At 39.0% G+C, this 26830-nt stretch overlaps 1 protein-coding gene across 4 annotated transcripts in view; it reads left to right on the top strand.

Moving 5' to 3' along the window:
• The window catches only part of ITGAE (integrin subunit alpha E), a 146889-nt gene that overhangs the window by 77348 nt on the left and 42711 nt on the right, over positions 1-26830 (top strand). For all 4 annotated transcript variants that reach the window (XM_082245840.1, XM_082245838.1, XM_082245839.1 and 1 more), the window contains 8 exons: positions 8344-8497; positions 9425-9572; positions 11448-11515; positions 13851-13986; positions 16869-17011; positions 21971-22111; positions 23899-24114; positions 25731-25861. In XM_082245840.1, the coding sequence (XP_082101966.1) occupies positions 8344-8497; positions 9425-9572; positions 11448-11515; positions 13851-13986; positions 16869-17011; positions 21971-22111; positions 23899-24114; positions 25731-25861 (1137 nt within the window). The remainder of the gene's footprint in view (positions 1-8343; positions 8498-9424; positions 9573-11447; positions 11516-13850; positions 13987-16868; positions 17012-21970; positions 22112-23898; positions 24115-25730; positions 25862-26830) is intronic.

Below are 26830 nucleotides of genomic sequence, written 5' to 3'. Positions count from 1 at the left end.
GTAAAGCTGACCATCTTCTGAACAACCGGCTCTCACCACTGTCAGTCTGCAATCGTGACCGGGAAGAATAGCCTGCAGTAGAGTGATCTGAAAGTGAGGCTTTGAATCACTCGTGGACTGCAGCGGGGAAGGAATGATGAATATGGCTGTGCAGAGGATGGTCTATGTGGACAGCTTTACCCCAGATGCCTGCATACTTAGGTGTGCCTGTTTTAATCATCAACCATGTGAGTTGCTAAATATTGAACCTTCATTAAATGTAACCATATTGCTACACTTTAGAGGCTCCTCTCTTCTTTTTTATACATGACACTACTTATATATCAAGAAATCGCTTGTATATCAAGTCAAAATGTATTTAAAAAATTTGCTTGTCTTGCAAAGCGTTCTCTAACCAAGGTTTTACTGTATATAATATATACTCCTAATTACACATGAATTTGTGAGAAAAGTAACATAGAAAGGGTGGGAGTATGCCTGTTTTAAGTAGCTACTGGAAAAACCTGATTTATTTTCAACCACCCAACACAACAAATGTTGTGTATGAATATAAACAATACTCAATGGGCTGCAAAAAATGAATGTTTAATAATTCAAAAAATCACAGGACAAAGAGTCTGTGAAAAAATGCAAGCTATTCAAATGGTACCAAAACTCGCATCACACACACCTAAAAACATACACTAAACCACCCCTAGCACTCCATATATTCCAATGGGCCCATGTACATAAAGTATATGAAAACAATCAAAAAATAAATGGTAGTATGTTCAATGAATTGGTGATGGTATACCCATACAAGGGATAGGGGAGGAACTCCATGGTGAAAAAGGACAAACTGATTGGCTATTCGATAGATGTGATGGAAAGTCTCCTTATGCATTGATAACTTATTGTTGTAAGAAAGATGAGGACGGTGACCTTGATTTGTTCTTAGTTGATGAATATATCACATCTGTTGTGGAGGAAGGATCTGTATGTGGTCCAGAGGAGGCATACTGTTCACCAAAGAGCAATGTCACAGGTTAGATCAGAAACATCTGATATGTAGTTTCAAAGTGAGTTGTGTGAACAATCCATTGAGTATCTTCCAAACAATCAAAGAAAGGACCCTCAGGTCACACAAATGGATGACTCGAAAATCGGTAAGTGAGAATATACTCATCCATCTAGTAAGTTCATAGAAACTTTGAAGCCACCAGTTGTCATGCGGGTGAATACATCCACCAAATGTTCATAGTCCATGGTTCCATCACCAAAATGGCTGGCAGGAGGGGTGGATAGTATGTACGCCTGACTGGTTTAGCCAGATAGAGGCCAGCTGCTTCAGACGCAAAGTAGTGAATTACTTTTTCCCCATGTGTTATATGCTGTGTCTATCAATTGTTTGAATATGGCCGCCATGCCGCGTAAGCGCATGCGGGCAGGCGTACAAACAAACACAATGGCAAAAAGGCACGCAAAGGGCGCCATCCACCGCATAATGATGACGCCAACGCGCACCCACGGAAGTGCCAGATATGACAACCACATCTCCAAATACACTAATGTCGTCCCCCTAAAAGGGGAGACAGCAAAGGTAAAAATGGAAAAAATCCTTATATGCATATATCAATGCTAATCATAGCATGATCGATACATTATTACACATGGCAATCATGTCTGCCTAGCAACATATTACAATTTGACATCCAATACTCAGAGACTCATCTGTCTAAGAAAATATATCATTTTCACAATGTCTGCACCAGTGAGTATTATATATTCAGTTGTACATTCGACAAAAATATATACATAAATTCAAAAATTCTAAAATATTTCTAGGAGAAAAAAAAAACATTTTTAAAAAGTAGTGAAGGCACAAAAATCCCTGTCAGTTTTTTTTTATTCTTCTTAATTTCTTCACTTTCTGACTTAAGTGAGAGATGTCTTAAAATGGAGGTAAATCCGGTCTTGTTACCAGAACAAGTCTCCCATTGGAAGCATTTCTCTTTATTCTTTTCCAGTGATAATAAAAACATTTTGGATTTCCTCTCAGTTTTTTTCTCAGTCACAATAGCCACAATGACACATAGGTTAAATCACTCCCTGCTGGGGACACAGGCGGCAAAAAAACTGACAGGGGTTCTAATCCTTTCCCATTCTATCCAAATTTTTTAAAAATAGCTTTAAAATAAAATTTTAAAAGGGTAGAAAGGTCATACCAGAGATCTTATTTACTAGGTAGCCATACAATTCCAAAGTTTTTTGCCGAATTAATAAATAAATTAAAAAATACATTAATCTTTGTTGCTACAATGCTTTAATCCAGATAATATTATCCGTGGTAATAATTGAAATAAAACCACAGAACAAAGTTACAAAATCTAATTTATGTGCCACTAAAACATACAGAATAAAATGTTTAGACAGAAACATAAAATGTATTAACACTACCATCATAGGCATCTTTAAAACACATAGTACAATTCAGGACTTTTGTTAGGAAGATAAAGTGTTCTGAAATACAATAAACATAATTTACAATCTGTGAGCCACACTAACATGCTTTCATAACTGCAGGCTGACTTCTTTTTCAGGGTCATGTGGAAGGTCAGGTCCCCCTTTAAGGTTAACTCTGCTATGGGATGGAGAGATGATGTAGAGTGCTCCTTTAGAATGTGGGAAGGATTTTGGGTTGCAAACTCTCTGTTTGGCACCACTGGGAAAGAGGGCCCATTGGAAGAGTTCTAGGTGTGCTCTCCTCTTTATGCTATGTATGAGGATAAAAAAACAGCTGATCGCCGGCTGCTGTTTACTTCACATGATCAGCTGTCATTGGCTGACAGCTGATCAAATGGTAAGGGGTCGGGTCCGCCCCTTACTCCGATCTGTGATCAGGCGAGTCTCATGGACTCGCTGATCACAGAGCGAGCTGGGCGTGCATCGCTCATGCACGGGAGCATGTCAATGTACGCCCTCCCGGCAATTAAGGAAAGATGGCTACAGTGCGGGCAGCAAGTAGTTAATGTGCAAATGGCTTAATGTAGCTTAACGTGTAATAAGGTGCCTAAACCTTAATCAATTGCCAACTTTGCACAGACTAAGTTTTTAACTTTCCTAAAAAGAAAAAGAAGTTTCATGTATTTTGGTCTTCCACAAGGCAAACTAGGGGCATTAAGCTTGTTTTTTGGGGAGCTTAATGTGGCCTAACGAACAAAAAAGAGCTTAGATGGTAACCAATTTTCCCCAAACTTCACACAATAGAAGAGTCTATCTATATCAACATATTCTTAAAAATGTCAAATCATTTGGTAAATCACACATAACATTATTCACATTAAGCTATATTTTACATTCCTAAAACAGATGTGAACAGCTATGTAAAAAGAGCTTAACGTACCATAATGGGCCTAAACCTCAACCAATTGTCTTGAAACTTTGCACAGCCTAAGTTCTACACTTCCCAAACCTATCCTGGAGGTTTCATGGATTTTGGTCTCCCACAAGGAAAACTAGGGACATTAAGCTTTTTTTTTGGGGAGCTTAATTTGGCTTAACCTACAAAAAAGAGCTTAGATGTTAACCAATTTCCCTCAAACTTAACACAATAGATGAACATATCTATGCCAACATATTCTGATCAAAATTTCAGATAATTTGGTAAATTACACCAAAGGTTGTTCACATTAATCTATATTTTTTGTACTCTTTAAACATTTAATGTGAACAGCTTAATGTAAAAAGAACCTCACATACCATAATGGGTCTAAACCTCAATCATCTTGAAAATTTTCACAGCCTAAGTTCTACACTTCCCAAACCTATCTTGGAGGTTTCATGGATTTTGGTCTCCCACAAGGAAAACTAAGAACATTAAGGTCTTTTTTTTGGGGAGATTAGTATGGCTTACCCACTTTTGGATCAGAATGTTTTACCCCCTTAATGACCAGGCCATTTTTTGCCATTCGGCACTGCGTTACTTTAACGGACAATTGCGCGGTCGTGTATCGATGTACATAAAAAAAATGATATTCCTTTTTTCCCACAAATAGAGCTTTCTTTTTGTGGTATTTGATCACCTGTGCGATTTTTATTTTTTGCGCTATAAACGAAAAAATAAAAGAGCGACAATTCTAAAAAAAAAATAAAACAATATTTTTCACATTCTGCTATATAACATTCCCAATAAAAAAAATAAAAATTAAAATAATTTTTTTTTCTTAATTTTAGGCCAATGTGTATTCTGCTACAAGATTAATGTCATTTCTATTTATTTATTTATTTATTTTTTTTACTAGTAATGGCAGCGATCAGCGATTTTTAGCAGCACTGCGACATTGTGGCAAATAGACCGGACCCCTAACTGACCTTTTTGATATTTTTGGGGGAACCAGTGACATTACTACAGTAATCAGTGCTAAAAATATGCACTATTACTGTAATAATGACACTGGCAGGGAAGGGTTTAACTCTCAAAATCAAAGGGTTAAGTGTATGCCTAGGGGGTGTTTTCTAACTGTGAGGGGGGATGGGCTTGTGGAATCAACACAGAGATCCTAAATAGGGGGATGTGTTTACAACAGCAGACCACTGTTCTCTCTCCACGGGGAGTGATCACGGGTGCCCCGCGACAATCGCAGCCGCCGGCCCCATGAATCAGCTTTCCCACTGGATAATGGGGGCACGCGATTTGCGCAGCCGAGCCAGCCTGCCACAGTATATCTGTGGCAGGTGGTCGGCAAGTGGTTGACATAAGAAAAAGAGCTTAGATGTTAACCAATTTCCCCGAAACTTCACACAATAGAAAACTATCTATGCCAACATATTCTTAAATTTTCAAATCATTTGGTAAATCACACCAAAAGTTATTCACATTAAGCTATATTTTACATTCCTAAAACATTTAATGTGAACAGCTTAATGTAAAAAAAGTAAAAAGGGAGAGGGAGGGAGTGAGGGAGAGAGAGGGGGAGAGAAAGGACAGGAGAGTAAAAGAGGGAGAGGGAGAGAGCAAGTGAGAGGGGGGGGAGAGGGAGAGAGAGTGGGGGGAGATAGATGGGGAGAAGAAGGGAGAGGGGGAGAGGGAGAGAGAGGGGGGGGAGAGAGGTAGTGGGGGGAGTTGAGAGAGAGAGAGAGGGAGAGAGAGAGCGTAGGCTGCCTCCGACCCCCCCCTCTATCTCTGGTTACACTCTCATGTTCCTACAGCACAGAATGCCATCCTCTGTCTCTCTCTTCCTGGCTCCCCTACTCACTCACAGCTCTCAGACTCTTCCGTAGTCACTGTGAGCAGGGCAGAAGATGGAGGAGCAGGTCAGTAGAAAAAAAAGTTGGAGCATCTTGGCTGTGAATTCTGGGGCTTTCCATATATGTCACTGGTTGCTAGATGCCAGGTGGTCCTAGCAACCGGTAATTTGACTGGGGGACATTGGGCAGCAGCTACCAGAACCAGAAAGCTGAGTTTCGGATAGTACAGCAAACAGAGGATTCCGAGCCAGCTGGGATGTGGCCCCAATTCGCAGGCAGCACAGGTTACAGACTCCGTTGGATGCAGCCTTTCACAGCACACCATGAGGGCTGTCATTCCTAGGACACCACCTGTCTATGAATCCTGGTCCTTCCACTGCAGCAAGTAGGGATGGAATACAAGTACATCCTTGCTTGCTGAAGAACAGAACTACAGATGGGACATACCAAGACCTGTGGCTGGGGGGATAGAAGGCATAGCAGCCATCGGTCCTACAAGCAGGAAACCACTGGGATTTAAGGGTTTGATTTGAAAATCATCAGGCTATTTCAGAGCAACTACTCTGTTAACAAGAAGATGGATTACATATCCAGTGAAGGCAGGAGATCAGCAACAAGAACATGTAAACATTTTTTGCCCAGAGTTCTGCTTTAAATGTGAATAATCTTTGGTCTGTTTTTAGAATTTTTAGAATATGTTGGCATAGACAGATTCTTTTGTGTACATTTTAGGAACAGTACATTTTTGAATGCTTTATTGGAGAACTCCATAATATGGAGATAGGGTATAGAGTTTACAAAATCCATGTCAAAATTAGATTAGAATAGAACTTAAGACTCACCAGTCCCAGCACAAGTTTCAATTCCACAGTGCAGAATCAATAGGAGCACAGGCTGACACTGGTTATTAGAGGAACAGCTGAATATGGACAGCCATGAGATCCTCAGTAGGTGAGACAAACTTGCTCCTTAGATCCGTTCCAGTACCAGGTACCTCCAGTAGCCATCCAGCTTCTCTGGTTCTGCTCCTCAATCAGCATGTGAGGCCCCTTCTAGGCTTGAGGCCTAGTCAAACCTTTCCCGCATATACGCATTCCCACCACCAGGCCAAGCCTGTAGGTAGACTGTACTAAGACTGAGCACACAGCAATTCTCATAAATATATATGCACTTCCCCAGCATGCACCGCAAGCCAAGAAACCCTCAGGGATTGGCTGGTGAGCCACACACACACACTCATAATATTCCCCCATTGGCTATCCCACACTACGGCTACTACACAAAAAGCGGTAGGGGCTACACAAGTTCAATGTCACTCACTTGATTTGTGGGAAACAAAAATCCATGAAACATCTAGGATAGGTTTGGGGAAGCTGAAAACTTGGGTTTTGCAAAGTTTAAAGGCAACTGATTGAGGTTTAGACACATTATGGCACAAGATTTGACAAACAATAGTTACATCTGAATAACTTTTGCTATGATTTAACAAAGGACCTGGCTTGAATTGTGTGAAGTTTGGGGGAAATTGGATAACATTAAAGTTTTTTGTACGATAGGCCACAGTATGCTCCACAAAAAAACAGCTTAATGTAAGCTCTTTTTACATTAGGAAGTTCACATTAAATGTTTTAGGATTGTAAAAATATAGCTTATTGTGAATACCTTTGGGTGTTATTTACTAAATGATCTGAAAATTTCAGAATATATTGGCATAGATAGAATTTTCTATTGTGTAAAGTTTGGGGGAAATTGGTTAACATCTAAGCTCTTTTTTGTATGTTAAGCCACATTAAGCTCCCCAAAAAACAAGCCTAATGTCCCTAGTTTGCCTCATGGAAGACCGAAATGCATGAAACTTCTAGGATAGATTAGAAAAGTTAAAAACTTAGTCTGTGCAAAGTTTCAGAGCAAGATTTAGATACTTTATTACACGCTACATTAAATGTTTTAGTATGTCCCCCTCATGCGTCAGATGGCCTTTGTGTTTCATGGGCCCCAGGCGGATGGTTGGGCTCCAGGAGCTTCCATTTGGACAATGAGTATAGATAGTCCTATGTGTATGAGTACTGCAGGCATGAACTGGTTAATGTGTGCAATGACCAGGTGGATGAGATGAAGAGGTCTAGGATCAGCATCCATACATGTTAACCGTATGTGGGTTTGGGTGGAACATAAGCGTGATGCCCTGAAGACCCTAAATGTATTGGCGGAGTCCTGCTTTGCATGTCAGCTATGTGGAAAGAAGCTGGGCCCCCTTTGCACTTGTATCGCCCAAAATATGTGAAAAAACATTGCCTTCTATAGGGTGGCTATGTTGCCTTGTGGGATCTGATAGAGCCTCAGTGTAGCCACCCCTGTGCTTCTGACATCACAAGTAGGTCAATACAAGTCCAAGACACCACATGCAGACATACAGAGGTGAGAGGCTGCTCATTCACAAGTCGGCTGCTCTGCCCACCATCTTGTGATTGATAGCTGGTTGCCTGATCTTGGTTTCAGTATGTTTATTAGGCTGCTCACTAACAAGAGGACTGCTCTGCCTGATAGTTTGTGATTGACAGCTGGTTGCCTGATCTCATCTCCATTGTGTTTATTCATGTGCAGCACTCCTTCAGTGGGGTTCAATTACTGAAGGCAAATAGGCTGTGTACTTTGTAAATGCAGTTGCACTCAATTTCTCCAGAGCTTAACAAATGTGGTAAAGTTTTATTTTGTAAAGAATACCCAATCAGGTGCAAGGAAAATGTAAAAAAAAAAAAATGATTTTTGGTTGCACATGATTGGATGATGAAAATCAGTACAGCTTCACTTTGTTTACTAAGCTCTAGTGAAAATCAGTGCAACTGCACTTGCAAAGTACACAGTCTATATGCCTTTAATAAATCCACTCCAGTGACATTCACTGTGCATGTTACCAGCAGGAAATTCAGACAAAATGCTGGACAGGAGACAGCAGCATCTCCAGTTTTGGAAGGTGAAAAAAGTATTTGCAAGCAAAATAAAAAAAATGCACAGCATTGTCTAAAAGGTGGATCTAGAGTGGAATTTTAATTTCAATTAACATAAAGGTTTGAAGCCATACTGATGACATTTTTAAAATGCTATTCATTTTTGCAGAGACAACATTTTCAATGAAACTCATGGATCTAAAGAAAGTGCAGATAAAATAATCTTAGTGCTGACAGATGGAGATATATTCATGGATCCTGTGAATTTAACAACTGTCATCAATGACCAGAGGATAAAAAACATTGAACGATTTATTATTGGGGTGAGTAAGGATTTTAGATGTAAGAACCCATAATTGTTGTCAGGAGCTTTCTGACTGTTGAAAAGTAGACCTTCATATCTCATAGCTTCTCATTACTATGCTAGACTGGGATTGAATTCCAGGATTTCGTTGTGGTTTTGCTCCTTATTTCCCCCAAAGAGGAATGCACTCTCCTTTAGTGTTTCCTCCTTTCCCCTTTCTTATGCTTCCCTCTCTTCCACCCTCTTTAAAGTTCTCTTTCCATGTGTTAGCAAATGTATATTTGTTATTGGGGCTCCAGTGGGCTTTAGCCTCAGGCCTCTTGTTGGCAAACTGTACCCTTTGTTAGGTATATTCTTTTCTGGGTTGAGGTTAAATTTGTCAAGTCTCCCCAGGGTTAACCCTGGGAGACTAATCGTGTTGGGGTTAAATGTCTGCATTAATTGTGATGTACAATGAACCTGGATGCATATACTTGTCATATGGCTTTTTTGATGTGTTGTTATACATTGACAATTGTATTTAAAAAAAAAAAAAAGTTAGCGACCATTGTCTCCGGGAGTGAAAACAGGAGAGAATCCAAAATTTGGAGTTGTCTGGTGACAACTGTCTAAGAATAAATGCCATGTTTTGGAGAGAGCTTCTATCACTTCCTATTGGGTCACAAAAGAGCATGTAAAGGAACATTTTCTCAAAGAGACACAGCAAAATAAATAAATATACTGTATATTGACATGGGTTTTATTATTCCCTAATCTATTAAAAAATAATTTTTAGCTTTAAATATGCTTTGTGTATCTTTGTAATTTTAAAGCCAGTAGGGCCTATCTTTTTTTTGTTTCTGCCCATGGTGTGCTCAGTAGTCAGACAAGATGCAGTTTTTACCTTGATCCACCACTGTAATATTTACTATAGTGTTTTTTTTACCTTGATTATTATTTTTAACAGGTGGGTGATGTATTTAATAAGACTAAAGCCTATAGTGAGCTTAAAATGATTGCCAGTGACGAAAAAGATCATGTCATTAGAGTTGATGACTATTCAAAACTAGATGGACTTCTTTCTGCCCTGCAGCAGAGAATAATTGGAATAGAAGGTAAGTGACTTACACCCATTGCTTGCACAAGAGAGTGAAAACTTGTCATCTAAAATACCTCTGTAGTTATTCACCTCCAGATATAGTCACTGGAAAAAAGACAGATGATTAACGTACATACACAAGAGTATACAAGTCTTTACACAGTTACAGTGATACAGTGTAAAAAAGTAAGGCAATGACAACTATTGCAGTTTGTGCAGCTGCTGTGGAATCCATAGTCAAGATGCTTTGTTGTGGGGCAAACAATAAGGCTAGATTTAAACGTGCATCTAAACCCGCTGCTCCTAAAAAGCGGGATCCTTGTTTGGATCGTTTTTTAGAGGCAATTAAAAGATGGTGTGATGCCTCCTCACAACCTGTTTTATTCTATTTTTGCCAGCAAACATGCCTCTACCGAGTACATTGCATTGCATGCGGTTGTGGGATTGTTTGTGGAGTTTCTCCATTCACTTGTATGGGTCATGTTCATTTGCCCCCCGATCGCAACGTGTTGGATAGTTTTTGCCACAGGCATGAGGCATTAAAACCACAGCATGTAAACCTGTTCGCTGCCATTGCAGCTTAAGGGGAGGCGGGTGCTAAAAATGTGCTTTAACCATGCATTTTTATTGCCCCCCACCCACACTTCTGAACTTAGCCTAATATAGTTACTTACACTGAACCAATAATGTCCTACACGGGTGAAAGCTCTGCAATATTATATTTACAAATGAGCAGGACAGTGTGGCATGGCTCACTGTCTGCATGGGCTTTGCTACATAGTGGGGTGATGCTAAATTATAAATACACATATGAACTCAGTGCGCATATTTCTCACAACATTGAGAACAGAAGGAATTTCCACATATAAAATACATTTTCTGCACTTTACGTTAACTTCACAACTTTACAAAGCCTTCTGTGACATCTGGCATCACATCTAACACACTCTCAGAATTCTTTGGTGCGGAAGTAGTAGACATTCTGTAATTATCATTTCTGCTCAGAACACAAGCACATGTGCTTTAAGCCATCTTGCCTCTAAACCTCCATTCTTCTCCTTGGTACCACCACAGATTTGGGACATCTTCCCCATGCATATTAAGTCCACGGCGGTAGCTTCCATCACCTTACCACAGGACCCGTAGCTAAGGGTCAGGGGACATCAAGGCGCCCTCTTTAGTATGCCAGTCTTTCTCACATTGTCACTTCTATAGCTCTGCCTTGCCAGATGGTACATATTCTCCCAGGCTTCCACCACTACTCACAAATGCTGTTCCACCTCGCCTGGGACTGCAGCCCATCAAAGGACATTTTAGGTCAGTACTGCAGAAGACTACATCTTGACAGCACCAGGGTGTTTGGCTCCCATGTCCTGTCTACTATGGACTGCTTCCACACTGACATTTATATGGGCAATAACTCCACCCAATACACCACTTGGGATGGACTTTTCTGAAAGGGGCTCTAACACCTAATTACAACTTTCCCCTTACTAGTCTATAATGGGAACAGAGCCATCTAGTGGCAAGCAAGCTAACTGAATTTGCCAACAAACACATAAAGACAGCTCCATTTTTAGATCATGTGACCTGCAGTCACATAAACAGTCCTAATAATTCAGGTGATCTGTATAAAGAGGAACATAAGATCACCAGTGCCATTCATGGTCAATTGTTTGCAGGCATATTTGCCAACAATTCTTAGAGAATGATAGAACTGCCTCTATCTACTTCTGGGTGAGTCCAAGTAAAGTGATATGAAGGACTGTCTGACATAAGGAACCGTAAAATATGTCTCTGACGATAATAACAACATTTTTACTTTTCTTTCCCCCTGTATCTGAAATACACTGTCATTCCACTTTGACGATAACCCAGTGTCATCCTATAGGTACCACAGGTGATTCGCTGGAGTTTGATTTGGCACAAATTGGACTTTCAGCTCATATAAAAGATAAGGTAAGACATAACTGGTATGCCTAAATAAAGATTTGTGTTTCAAATATGCAAAACAAAAGCAAAGAGATCACTGAACACAAAAATTAACTCTTATCACATGGAGCAATAGAAATAAACTGTTACATACTTGTACAATGCAATGTGGTCTGTGTTTTTTAGTGAAAAAAAGAGTGGGGAAGGGTTAGTACCACTGCTAATACCTTACTGTGTAATGCTGTCTGTTTGTGTTCCAGTGACAGTATTGTCACTTGGATAAGAAGTTAGATGAAATTTATCCAACGACATCAATAGCAATAAAACATTTTATTACAGTGTGGGAAAGATAGAACCTATGTCAGATTTTATTTATTGCTGTCTGACTGTGTCCCAGTTGAAGATTTCACCTGACTTTCCATTAAAGTAGCAATGCTGTCAGGAAGACAGGAAGTAGAGGGAAATTCCCTAGCTAACCCACAGACTTCAACTGAGATTCTAACTCGTCCCCACCCTATAGAAAAATGGTTTTGGGACTTTAAAGATTACAAACAAGGAAATATTTGTAATCTTTAATTCCAAATATACAAAAAGACAACAACCTGCTTTTCTCAACCTTTTTGCTGTATTACCGTGGAGGCATCCCTGAAGAAATTGTCAGGTTTCTGGGACCCCTGCTAAAAGTTGTTATATCTAAAACTTATTGTACTATATCATGATCAGTAAGTTGTAAATGTTATACATAAAACAATAAGAAGAAGGGCATACATAGCATGCATGACATCCAAAACAGATCATTTTTAACACCCTTCTGCAATAACTACATTTTCAGCACTAATCATGAAGTAAAGCAAATATTAATATTGGCCAGAAAATAAGTGAACATTATACATGGCGGGAATAACAAAAAGTGGAGAGTGCAAAATCTAGTGCAGCTCTGCATCAAAACTTATCAGCTTCCAGGTCTTAGCCCTTGTTTACATTGGAGCGAATTGCCATGCGATTTGACAGGTCAAATCGCGTGACAAGTTGTAGCCTACTGCTGGCAATGCCACTGTTCAAATTAGAGCAACGCCAACTTTGCCGTGCTGTACCAATTTGAAAAAGTAGTTCTTACTTCTGGCGACTTCGGATGCTGCTTCAATAGACATCTGTGCATGAAGCCACACAGATTTCTTTCAAGTCGGACCTGAAGTCGCACTGAAATAGGGCTTTGAAACTGTGCAATATCAGATTAAGTCACACGATTTCAAAGCCGTGTTTTAATGTGAACGAGGGCTTATTGTCAAAACTTGACTGAACAAGCTGAAGTTAGAAGCTGATTGGCTACCATGTACAGCTGCACCAGATTCTGAGAACTCCAGTTTTACTAAATCTTTCCCTTAGTGTCCTTTTTTTATTTTTGGTCAGTTGTGGAAAAAGTACCCCTACATTAGTGGTCTGTGCAGAAGTGTAATGCCCCTTTTTCTTTAAGGCTAATTGAATGCCCATTGGGGGTTAATGGGGGAAGTGGTCACTTACATCAGTAGACAGTAGGAATAATGCCACTTATATTGGTGGTCCCTTTCATTAATCCTTTCATTCATGGTCAGGGAAAAAATGTCCTGTTATATGACCTGGGGGGGGGGGGGGATCAGTGGGAAAAGTGCAACCCTTATAGACAGCTTAGAAGATCATTTCTGGCATTGCTAACTTAACTGAGAAAACAGAGAAGAGGTTCCACTGGTTCCATATTTAAAAATGCAGGCTCTTTCAGATGAGAATGAATCCACCAATGCTCATTCCTTAATGATCCCCTAGCTACCTTTGGAGGAACCCTAGGGTTCCCTCAAACTCTTGTCGAGGAAGGCTGCTTGAAAAAATACCAAATAATAGCAGATTGGCTATGAGTTGCTCAGTCTGAAACAGATTTTGTTATCCATGTTAGAGGGGCAATAAAATAGTTTCTACAAGAAAATTATGAATGTGCCACTGTGGTACCATCAGATTTTCTATCAATATATAAGCTGTTAAATGTTGGTCTTAGAAGCCAGCAGCTTCTTGCACATGGGGGTCAATTTCTGGCATAGAAATTACTCTAGTCCATAAAAAGCATCCTATATATGAAAACTTTTTGTTGTACTAAGAAATTATTTGTAATACAAGGACATTTTGGGGACATTCTGAGTCTCTATGTACATGTGAATGGTATACAAGTGATCAGACCAAAGACTGGCATATGTTGGAACAGAAGATCCAGTGATGCATAAAATGTATTGGTTTCATTGTGTATTGTATTTGTGTGTGTTTTCAATATTCATATACAAACAAAAAGTATCTACATTTCCAAAATATTAAGAACTAACTGTTGTTGTTTGAGCAGGATACTGTGGTGCTCGGAGCCGTTGGTGCCTTTGACTGGTCAGGTGGTTTATTGCTTGCAAGCACAGACCCAAACAAAGTCAAATTTCTCAATGAATCCTCTGAAAATGCAAAGAGAGCAGCTTATGGATATTTAGGTAAGGTGAGCTAAAAACCATGTCTAGATCTAGGGACACCTCAGGGAGTAGTGGTACCACTTGTTCATAAACTTTCAGTTACTTTCTGACAAAGGTCTTCAAGCAAGACAATGATAAATAATTACATTTTAAAATATTTTTTAGTTTTGATCTAATCAGATACATTTTTATTGTAAAGATTTTGCCATGCTAAACAAACAAAACAGGTAATCAGTCATACAGTTAGAATCATGAGAAGTTGCAAAGTACGTACTGCTTGGAAGATAAAAAGAAATATCAATTTATGACAAACATAGGCAATAATATTACTTAATAATATTATTAAATAATATTAATAAAATAATTTGTAACAAACAGAAGCCAATATGAATTCTTTAAAGTGTATCTAAATCCAAAAACAAAAATGCAATATATGGCAGCTTACCATTCCTAAAATATGGTGGCTGCCAACAATGCACTTTCTGTCCCATCGTGGCTTTGCTTTTTTTCTCTAGTGTATCTTTTCACTCCACTTTACCATTGTTGTCACACAAGCTGAACTTCAAACATGTCTGACTCAGTTCATGTTGGATTGATGGGACAGAAGCAAGATAAGGTTCTTTTCTAAAGTGCTTTCTTTTCAGCTCCCAGGAAGTGACTCAGACACTGAATTTCTGCCAAGACCAACTATATTTTCTGTACTTGATGGAAATGGTCCTTGACCACCACAATACCAGACACTGCCCAGGACAGTTTTCAGCTTTTAAAACTGTCACACTTTGAATGCCAAATACTCAGTCATGCAACACTAAGCCCAAATTACATGATTCTTATCTTTTTTCTTCTTTTTTTTTTTTTTTTGGAGACAGATAGAGCTTTCTTTTGGTGGTATTTAATCACCACTGGGTTTTATTTTTGTTGCTATATAAGCAAAAAATACCAAAAATTAAAAAAAAAATGTTTTCTTAATTTCTGTCATATGGCATCCACCCAGGATAGTAGTGCTCCTGCCCAGCTGGTATTTTACAATACGCTGGGTAGGAAGTAATTAAAAAGAAAACATATACGCAGCCACCACATCTACAAGCTGGTAAGCTGCATTATTTTCCATCTTTTGGTTTGAGTTTAAATGCACCTGAAAGAAATTTTGTAACAAGAAAAAAAATTGTCCTGAGAGTAGACACCATACAAAACAACCTTGTTAATTGCCCTCAGACAACTTTTCAGAACCCCCCACAAATGTAACCTACAAAGCCTATCTTCAGAGGTAATGTAGAATAGCCACACCACAACCGAGAATCCCATAATGCAATTCAAAAGTCATCCTTCAAAACCTACTCTCAATGAAGTAAAGGCGAAAAGGGACCAGTATGAACTAGCAAGCAAAGGGTCTAGTAAATGTTTCTTTATCAGGACACTCCACTTTTCTAGGGGCTGGAAGAACTCAACAAAATAATAGAGATCACAGGTAGGCACTTGGAGATGCTAACAGTATGTACTGCCATGGCCAAAAGTTTTGAGAATTACACAAATATTAATTTTCACAAAGTCTTCTGCCTCAGTTTTTATGATGGCAATTTGCATATACTCCAGAATGTTATGAAGAGTGATAATATAAATTGAAATTAATTGCAAAGTCCCTCTTTGCCATGAAATCAAACTTAATCCCATACAAAACATTTCCACTGCATTTGTAAAGAAGGCTTCAAGGAGCCAAGAAAGTCCAGCAAGCGCTTGAACCATATCCTACAGTTGATTCAGCTGCGGGATCCGGGCACCACCAGTGCAGAGCTTGCTCAGGAATGGCAGCAGGCAGGTGTGAGTGCATCTGCACGGCCAGTGAGGCAAAGACTTTTGGAGGATGGCCTGGTGTCAAGAAGGGCAGCAAAGAAAACACTTCTCTCCAGGAAAAACTTCAGGGACAGACTGAGATTCTTCAAAAGGTACAGGGATTGGACTGCTGAGGACTGGGGTAAAAGCCTTTTCTCTGATGAATCCCCTTTTCGATTGTTTGGGGCATCCGGAAAAAACCTTGTCCGGAGAAGAAAAGGTGAGCGTTACCATCAGTCCTGTATCATGCATCCTGAGACCATTCATGTCAGGGGTTGCTTCTCCAAGGGAGTGGGCTCACTCACAATTTTGCCTAAGAACACAGCCATGACTAAAGAATGGTACAAAAACATCCTCTGAGAGCAACTTCTCCCAACCATCCAAGAGCAGTTTGGTGAGGAACAATGCCTTTTCCAGCATGATGGAGCTCCTTACCATAAGGCAAAAGTAATAACTAAGTGGCTTGGGGAACAAAACATCAACATTTTGGGTCCATGGCCAGGAAACTCTCCAGACCTTTATCCCATTGAGAACTTGTGGTCAATCCTCAAGAGGCGGGTGAACAAAAGAAAAACCCCTCAAATTCTGATAAACTCCAAGCATTATTTATTCAAGAATGGGTTGCCATCAGTCAGGATTTGGCCCAGAAGTGGATTGACAGCATTCCAGGGCAAAATGCAGAGGTCTTGAAAAAGAAGGGTCAACACTGCAAACATTGACTCTTTGCATAAACTTAATGTAATTGTCAATAAAAGCCTTTGACACTTAAGAAATGCTTGTAATTATACTTCAGTATACCATAGTAACATCTGACAAAAAAGATCTAAAAACACTGAAGCAGCAAACTTTGTGAAAATGAATGTTTGTGTCATTCTCAAAGCTCTTGACCACGGCTGTATGTATGTTTATTATTGCCACTAATTTCTTTAATGACTCTTTTAGGAAATAACCATTTTATGCATACCATATGGTTAAAGGGTTCATTAGTATTAAAACTAAGCACTTTCTTCTAGAAGATACATATTTTGCTTGTTGTGTTTGCTTCAATTGTTATTTCTTTTTTCTGGAGACAGGATACAGTGTAACCACAGCAAGAGGAAAGCACACATTCCTTTACATAGCGGGTGCACCACGGCACTCCAATGTAGGAAAAGTTCTGGTCTTTGAGGAAGATATTACTACTTATCACCAATCTCAGATTCTGGACGGAGAGCAGGTAGATTTTTATGACTTAAAAGAAAATTATAATGGGTTGGGGTCAATGTAATTTCACAATTTAAAAAAAAAATGGCCCCAGTTTGTAAACAGATCTTTGATTATTGTTTTTGTAAAACATTTTATTTAACAAATAAAACTTAGTTACAAAGTTTTTTTCATGACAGTTTGTTTGCAAGGCATACTGGACTATCTAATAAGAAAGCCTAGCACTGGCTTGCAACTTATTGACTGCTTCTGTCTATTGAAAATCCACATAACGTTGTATGAAGCAGCAAAAAGGAGGTCGCTCATCATATTTTACTGAAAACTCTGTGTTTAAAACTGAGAATCTGTGGTTCACTGTAAATTTTCAGTTAGCTGAAATGTGCTCTTTTTTTATGTGTGCAAAGCTAACCAACTCTGCATGGTTAGAAAAGTTTAAAGAGAGGTTAGAAGTGCAGGAGGTCAGTAGCTGACATGAAACTGAGCTTGTGGCATGAGATTGCACCTGCATGTAGTAAGTGCATATGAAAGTGCAACTAAAAAAATGAGCTGCAAGGAAGCAAACCCAGCTGCAAGCTAGATAAACCCATAATTGGAGCCTGAGAATGGTAAGAGGGCACAAGTAATAGGTGCCCTCGCACATGGGACAGGGGATGTTTAAAAAAAAAAAAAAAAAAATTTGTGTCAGAATTTATTTAATTTATAGGACACTGCCCCTTTAAATGTAATAAGTAGCCCCTCATGGTTTTGGCGGGCTTCACAGCAGCGCGCGCCCCTCTAGAATGTTCTGACCCAAGGCTTTATTAAGGGGTCTCTGAGGTAAGCCCCTCAGTTAGGAAGTGACTGCCTGGCGAGCTCCCCTCCCCCCCACCCGTCGCTGGCACTTTATGTGGTAGAGTCACCCTTGGATCTAAGGGGGGACTTTGGTGGTTTTAAATATGTTTATTTTCGCTCGAGTTCTGGGACTGAGCGATACAGATTTATGTTTTATAATTTTGTTGGAATTGAAAATTATTTGATGGAATTTTGAATAAATAATTATTTAATTTATTTATAACCAATAAAGTGCCGCGGCCATTTATTTATGCCAAAAAATTAATTTGTGTTTGTTTTTATTTATAGTATTAGTTTAGTTATATTATAAAAAAATACATCCTCCTGGCCCATAGCAGACTTTTGTATGTAGAGCCAAACTAAAAACAGAAAGGTATTGTACAATTTCATATCCGCCAGCACAACCATTCCCACAAGGTATAGAAAGATCTGCCACTAAACCTCTCTTTTTCTTTGATTAGTGTAATCAACCAGGGCTTGGTTTACAAATTTGCACAAAATAATTTTTTAACTGTTAACCAGTTCTGGACCGGAAGGATTCGCCCCCTTAATGACCAGGCCATTTTTTTGCGATTCGGCACTGCGTTATTTTAATAGTAAAATTTGCATGGTTGTGCAATGCTGTACCCAAATAAAATTAATGTCCTTTGTTCCCCACAAATAGAGCTTTCTTTTGATGGTGTTTGATCACCTCTGTGATTTTTATTTTTTGCGCTATAAACAAAAAAAGAGTAACTATTCTGAGAAAAATGATGTGACAAGAGGGGAGAAGAGGTAGCATTATGATCGCGGTCCACGGGATCCTACTACTCCCTCTAATGGCCGGGCTGGGATCTGCAGTGTCAGTGCGGCCTTTTATCTCTCCCTTGTTGCTGGGCATATGTGAAAACGTGGTGCTGGTCGTGAGGACAAAGGAGGTATTCATATCCTAAAAGGGCCACCTGGTGATTATTTATCCATGCTGAGAGGAAAAGGGGATCAGGAACTGAACCGTTGTGGATTTCATTATATTTCCGTGTATTAGCCTGCCTATGAGAGTAGGGGGGCAATTATATCTGGTGAGTTACCACCCTCACTTAATGTCACAGCGGTGATTCCTGTTTGGTGTTCCTGGTTCCACGGTGGTGTCCCCTGCTTGGTGTTTGGGCTTCTCAAGAGACTTTACATCTTTTATATACCTCATATGGAAATTTCACTTTATATGGACTGATTGATTGAGTTCATGCCTTGATTCAATTATATCATTAAGGTCTGTGCTACTAATACGCTTATTTGAACCCTCTTAGGGTGATTTGAGTTTTGTATTTCTTTTTATGTGTAATTTTTTAAGTAGCTGCGACCAGTCTGTTATCAGACTTAGAGGTTATTGAGGACTTTGTGCGCAGGAGATTTATTGCTTTTAAGTAATAATTTTTATTGTCATTTTTATTAAGGAATAATTTTAATTCTGAGAAAAACAAACAAACAATATTCTGCACATTCTGCTATATGACATTCCAAAAAAATAAATAAATAAAACATCTATTTTTTTTCATAATTTTAGGCCAATTTGTATTCTGCTACAACTTTTCTGCTACAAAAAATCGCAGTAGGCGTATTTTAATTGGTTTGCGCAAAAGTTATCATGGCTACAAACTAGGGGAAAAATGTATGTCATTTTTATTTTTTTATTTATTTTTACTAGTATTGGCGGCGATCTGTGATTTTTAGCGGGACTTCGACATTGTGGCAGACAGATCAGACTCATAACTGACCTTTTTGACACTTTTGGGGGGACCAGTGACATTACTACAGTAATCAGTGCAAAAAATATGCACTGTTACTGTAATAATGACACTGGCAGGGAAGGGGTTAACCTAGTGGGTGATCGAGGGGTTAAATGTAAGCCTAGGGGAGTGTTTACTAACCGTGGGGGGATGGGCTTTTGAAATGAACATAGAGAACTGTGATCCTATATAGAAGGATCACAGGAGTTTTGTGATCATTTCAGAGAGAAGAACGGTCAGCTGTGTTTACAACAGCTGACCGTCCTTCTCTCTCAGCGGGAAGCGATCATGGGTCCCTGGCGACAAATCACAGCCACCGGCCTCGTGCATCGGAGTCCCCGCTGCCTAGTAACCATTTCACATGATTGGACACAGCCGTCATGTGATCAGGAGGGCCAATCACAGGGCCCTCCTGCCGCAACTTGTTGTCCGAGGGACACAGGCACATCTCGCTCCTTCTGAAGGACGTTCCGGAACGTCCGACCAGAAGGACGAGACTCCCACCTGGCCATATATGTACAGTGGTTGGGTGGGAGGTGGTTAAAGAGGTTTTAAACCCGCCAAAAAAATGCAATATAATACAACTTACCAATTCTTAGATGTGCTGGCTGCATTAGTTTCATTTTTTCCCTTTATTTTCATCTGGTGTGCTGGCCAGTAACACACTTCTTGTCTTGGGAGAAGGAAAAACAGTGACACATTTGGACAGCAGCTTTGTCAGTCTGGGGAGTGTTATAGATGGACCTAATTAACAAATGAAAGCTGAAGCCTAGCTAACACTTTATACGCATGAACAGCAATACCTTTTTTTTCTTTTTGGGATAAAGGTTTTAAATAAATGAATAAAAGCTAACCATTGTAAGCACCCCCATCAATGTTAAAGAGTTTGTCTCAATCCTATAACTGTTACTTTGTCTGGACAGCTTGGTCTGTTAAAGGAAGTGGAAAAAGAATAGATTTACTGGCCAGATTACCAGGTGAAAATAAAGGAAAAAAGAAAACGAATGCATCCACCACATCTAAAAGTTGTTGACCTGCAACCCCTTTAGGGGTTAATACAGCTTAGATCTGTCTAGAGTAAACATCCTGGTGTGTGTACTTTAAATTACAGAGGACGATTAACCACATGGTGAATGTTACATTCACTGCTTGACAAATATCCCCAATGATGTTAAATCTTTTTTTTTCAATACTTTCTATTTGCAATCAAGTTCTCTCTGTCAAAATCCAAAGTGTATTTAAATCCAAAAACAAAAATGTTATCTATTGCAGTTTACCAGTTGCTAAATGTTGTAGCTAGATTAGTTGTTTTTTTTCAGACTTTTTTACTCCTATTTTGACCTGTGATCCTGCCAGTAATACACTTCCTGTTGTAGAATGACAATGCTCATTCACTTTATATATGGAGGAGCAGCATTATTACCTTAGGTCAGGAAGTACGGAATACCTTCCCCTCTCTTTATCTCCGTAACATGGCCAGGAGGTGCTCTGAAGAGTACAGAAAGAGCCCAGCCAGCATTGATAACATTGTTTAGAATTTCAGTGAAGGATTTGCAGCTCACTACAGGGAGGTTAGGCTCGTACTTGATATCTGGCGGGGTCAACAGGTATTTTTTGCACTGTCAATAACTGGTAATGTCTTTATATAAGACAGCAATGTGTTGTATAATACAGTAATGCTTTGTATAATACAGCAATGCTTTGTATAATACATCAATGCTTTGTATAATACAGTAATGCTTTGTATAATACAGCAATGCTTTGTATAATACAGTAATGCTTTGTATAATACAGCAATGCTTTGTATAATATAGTAATGCTTTGTATAATACAGTAATGCTTTGTATAATATAGTAATGCTTTGTATAATACAGTAATGCTTTGTATAATACAGCAATGCTTTGTATAATACAGTAATGCTTTGTATAATACAACAATGCTTTGTATAATACAGTAATGCTTTGTATAATATAGTAATGCTTTGTATAATACAGCAATGCTTTGTATAATACAGTAATGCTTTGTATAATACAGCAATGCTTTGTATAATATAGTAATGCTTTGTATAATATAGTAATGCTTTGTATAATATAGTAATGCTTTGTATAATACAGTAATGCTTTGTATAATATAGTAATGCTTTGTATAATATAGTAATGCTTTGTATAATATAGTAATGCTTTGTATAATACAGTGATGCTTTGTACACTTTGTGCATTTCTTAGGCCTTTTCTAGGTGTTATGTCCAATCTCTCAGCTTTGTGTGATCCTTAAAGTTGGAGAGAGTTGTTCTAGTATGAACTCATTTAGTATACAGTACATGAACCCAAAAAGCATAGACAAAATGTTTTACTTGTCATTTATCATCTTAAAAGGTTGGATCATACTTTGGCCATCAATTGTGTGCGCTGGACGTGAAGTCAAATGGTATTGTGGATTTCCTTCTGGTGGCTGCACCATTCTACCATGTCAAAGCAGAAGAAGGAAGAGTCTACGTTTATAGGCTCAGTGATGAGGTACAAGAATAAGTCATTTATCTTTACAGCCGAAAATCTAGAATTCCAATTTTTGCATACTTACATTGGTTCAGCTTGGTTCAATGTAAGTATCCATATCTGACATCCAGAGGGGCACTGGGAATGAAACCACTGTAGTAGTTGGAGCCACATACAGACAGCCCTTCCGCACACAGGGGGCTGCTCACTTGGAGCCTCCACCCTTCATAGAACACCTTGAATCCTTTCAAATGAATACAAGAAGTTAAATGAAATAAAGACAACCGGGCTAGTCTCTTAACCATAGAAATACAAAACAAAAATGTATATTAATACAGTGCTTGACAGTTCCTGACCATCACATAAACACAAAAAACCGTCAAGCACTGGATTAATATTTGTTTTGTATTTCTGTGTGTTAAGGGACTAGCGCGGTTGTCTTTATTTAATTTATCACTGAGTTGTATTTACACTGATACACTTACAAATGCATCAGTCCATTTCTTGCTTTATTTACACAGGTTTACACCAAACACGGTTTGTTAATTTATATCTTTGGCACTGAACGAATTACCTTTAACAATAATACAAGGCGTTATGTGATTGGATGAGGTGGAGATCATGTTCATGATCATCGTTGTCCCTCCTCTCCACCTCAAAGAGCATGGCTCTCACTGTATGTAGTGCGGATTAGTAGGGACTAATGGGGATCTGATTCCTCTATGCATACTTACGTCGAGCCAAGCTAGCCCAATGAAAGCATAGGTTTAATAGCCTAATGCATGATAATACATTCTGCACATACTAAAAGGGAACTCTAGGAGAGATAAAAAATAAAACTTAAAGATTCTTTATTTCCTCAAAAATGATAGTGATAGTTTAAACCTTAATCAGGCTAATGGTGGGAGTACTTGTTCTGTAACTTGATAGAGGATAGGTAGGATGAGGGACAGGTACGGAAGTGGATAGAATGTTGTGACATTCACTAGTAGTTCACAAAGTAAGCAGGAGGTGGGGTAATGGCAGTACTGCCAACCCCCAAAAAAGTGTTTCCTAAGATCCTTAAAGTGGTTATAAAGTCAGAAGGTTTTTTTGTATCTTAATGCATCCTATTCATTAAGATAAAGATCCTTCTGTGTGCAGCAGCCCCCAAATACTTACCTGAGCCCCCTCTCTATCTGGTGATGTCCATGACTGTCTCAGCCGTTTGGGGCTCTCCCCCCTGATTGTCTGTAACACAGCAGCAGTGACATTAGCTCCCGCTGCTGTCAATCATACTTAGTTAGGCAATCAGGAGAGAGAAGGGCAGGGCCGAATGACAGCTCCGTGTCTGAATGGGCACACGAAGCTGCAACTCAGCTTGAGTGCCCCCATAGCAAGCTGCTTGCTGTGGGGGCACTCGACAGGAGGGAGGGGCCAGGAGCACCGAAGAGGGACCTGAGAAGAGGAGGATCTGGGCTGCCCTCTGCAAAACCCCTGTACAGAGCAGGTAAGTATAACATGTTTGTTGCTTTAATAGAAAAAAAAACGAGACTTTACAATCACTTTCAGGTATGAGTCCTATGGCTGAGCCCACACTGGTCAATTACATGCATATGTGTTGCACTTGCAAATATTCTAGCATGGTTAACAGTTTCAGTATTTCACCTTTGTATTTAGATTTTTAAAATTGCACAACAAAATTGAACAATCTGGTGGTGCACAGAAAAATTCTTATTGAAATCTATTGCAGTAATAGTAATGCACAACTCAACTGTATTACATTGATTGATTACCACTTCCTACATTAAGCACCTTTCTTTCAACAGGGTAAATTTTCTTTGGAATTAAAACTAGATCAACACCAGTATTCATATGCAAGGTTTGGCTATTCTATAGCTAAGATTGGCGATGTCAACCAAGATGGATACCAGGACTTTGCCATAGGAGCACCTCTAGAAGGTTATTTTGAAGAACCAGAATCATTTGGAAGTGTTTATATCTACAACAGCAATGCACATAGCATCCATGCCACTCCTTCCCAGGTCTGTACAGTCATATCATATGCCTCAAGAAGGCAATAAGACTTATATGATACAACAAGGTGCAGTGCCCTATAAAAGCAAATTCATCTTTATTTTTGTCTTATATATGGAGTATGCTAGCTGCAAACCCTCACTGTTAGTAAGTACCCTAGAAATTGAATAGGTCGAACAAGTCAAAGCATGTAACACCAGCACACCATGGATCTTCAAAATAGCGTCCAATAGTATATCAAAGTGATTACTTTTTGGTCCGCACAAGACCCCCTTCATCAGGCTTCAGCACCCACTTGTATGCCATCACTAGGAACATGTGTGATGAGAATATTAGACCTGAATCCAAACAACATAACTTGGGAGTTAATGTTATCAAGACAAAGATACCTTTACTTGTACTTTACAAAGTCCTTATGGACTTAGAAAAGCCCAAATGAATATATTTACATCATAAGAATGTAGTGCACCCATGTACTATATCACCAATATAAAACCTAGGGGTCAATTCGCTAAAGCCAGGCACACATGGTTCCAAATTTGGCTGGTTTAGCAGGGACCATCCAAATTTCAATATATGTATAGGCAGGGAGGTTGTACGGAAATCCATGTACCAATCAACTTCTGCACAACCAACCTGTCAGAATTTTCCCTCTTGATCAGCGTCATCAGGTATAGCCGGCAGCACTGATCCATATATTTTGATGCCAGGGAAGGCTCCCAGCTGTCAGAATACGAAAACTCAGTGGGGAGGAATTTTCAGTAGAAGGGCGAATCAAGTCAGTTTTTTTGTTGAACGAAAAAATCTGTACCATCTATGGGCTGCCTAAAAGACAAATGCCATGTGAAATTCTATATGAAAAAAACGAATGTGGTGTTTATCAAAAAAAAAAAAAAAATGCATTATTTAATAAATGTTTTAAATATTTATTGTCTTACAATATTCAGCACTTAATTGTAGTGTTATTTTCATGTTGTTTTATCACTATGCTTTTCCAATGGCTAACACTGCACCAGAGGGAAATTGTTCTGTGAAGAAGACATAAGAAGAAATATTGTAAAACCATGAAAACATTCTTAGTGTTCCTTCATTCACAGAATGATTTTCCTCTAGTGTAAAGTTACAAAAAAATGTTCATACCTGATACAGTGTTATATTTTTTTTTAGCAAATTGACTTTAATAATTACTACTTTACTCTTTTATTCTTTTAAATTCACTCTTTTATCACCTTTGCATGCAATATTTAGAAAAAAAAAAAAACACAAATATCACATGTGAAAACTTCCACTGATTTCTCCCCTGCCCCCCACCCCCATTTGCCTAAATAATGTAATTTGGAGCGGATGGGCAGGGAGTCCATGTTCATCCACAGCACAGGCCGAAGAGGGGCCTTCAGTAATATTGAAATTAACTGGTAAAGGGTCCAACCAGTTCACTTAAAACCAGTGACCCATGGCAAATGGATTGCAGGTCTGGATTCTCAAGATTGATGTCAGAACAAATCTGAGCCAATCTACTTAGCACTACTCCTATGGCATATTTACTGTACCTGTAAGGTTGTTTATATCACTTTGATAAAGCAGAAGATACATAATGACATACATATTCTTTAATTTGTTTTAGAGAATAAGAGCTACTGACTGTAGGCAAAAGTTGCAATTCTTTGGCCAGTCAGTAGATGGCGGTCTAGATCTTACTGATGATGGATACGCAGACATAGCAGTTGGATCCTTAGGAAATGTTATGGTACTTCGGTAAGCAAAACATTGTTAAAAATGTTATTATTGAAGCTAATCATAGTAACAGTAACTCCAGTAACAGTAACTCCAGGATGCATAGTTATTTTTTACTTAGAAAAGTCAATGCAAATACTGAATAACCTTAACCACTTAAGCCCCGGAAGATTTTACCCCCTTCCTGACCAGGGCCTATTTTGCGATTCGGCACTGTGTGACTTTAACGGACAATTGCGCGGTCGTGCGACGCTGTACCTAAACTAATTTCACGTCCTTTTTTTTCCCACAAACAGAGCTTTCTTTTGGTGGTATTTGATCACCTGTGCGATTTTTTGATCATGCGCTATAAACAAAAAAAGAGTGTCAATTTTGCAAAAATGACAATATTTTTCACATTTTTTTATATGAAATTCCCCCAAAAAATGTAAAAATCAATTTTTTTTTAACATTTTAGGCTAATTTGTTTTATGCTACATATGTTTGTTGAAAAAAATAGCAAAAAGCGTATTTTGATTGGTTTGCGCAAAAGTTATTGCGTTTACTAACTAAGGGAAAGATTTTTGTCATTTTTGTTGTTTTTTTAACGAGTAATGGCGGCGATCTGCGATTTTTTTTTGCGGGACTGCGACATTGCGGCAGACAGATCGGACCCTTGACTGACATTTTTGACACTTTTGGGGTTACCAGTGACATTACTACAGTAATCAGAGCTATACATATGAAATGTTACTGTAAAAATGACACTGGTAGTGAAGGGGTTAACTTTTTCCAGAGGGAGGGGTTAAGTGTGTCCCTAGGGGCGTGCTTCTAACTGTGATTGGATGTGGCTTGAGGTGTAAGAACAGAGATCAACGGTCCTACATAATAGAACCGTATGATCTCCATTCTTACACAGGGAAGAATGACAGGCGGCTTTGTTTACATTAGCCGCCTGCCTTTCTCCCGCTGTAATGGGACAATCGAGAGTGCCCGGCGGACATCGGGTCC

The sequence above is a fragment of the Pelophylax lessonae genome (assembly GCF_965119305.1).
Source record: "Pelophylax lessonae genome assembly, chromosome: 2".
Lineage (NCBI taxonomy): Eukaryota > Metazoa > Chordata > Amphibia > Anura > Ranidae > Pelophylax > Pelophylax lessonae.
Note: the sequence above shows the minus strand (reverse complement) of the source record. Positions and strands in the feature narration are given on the sequence as shown.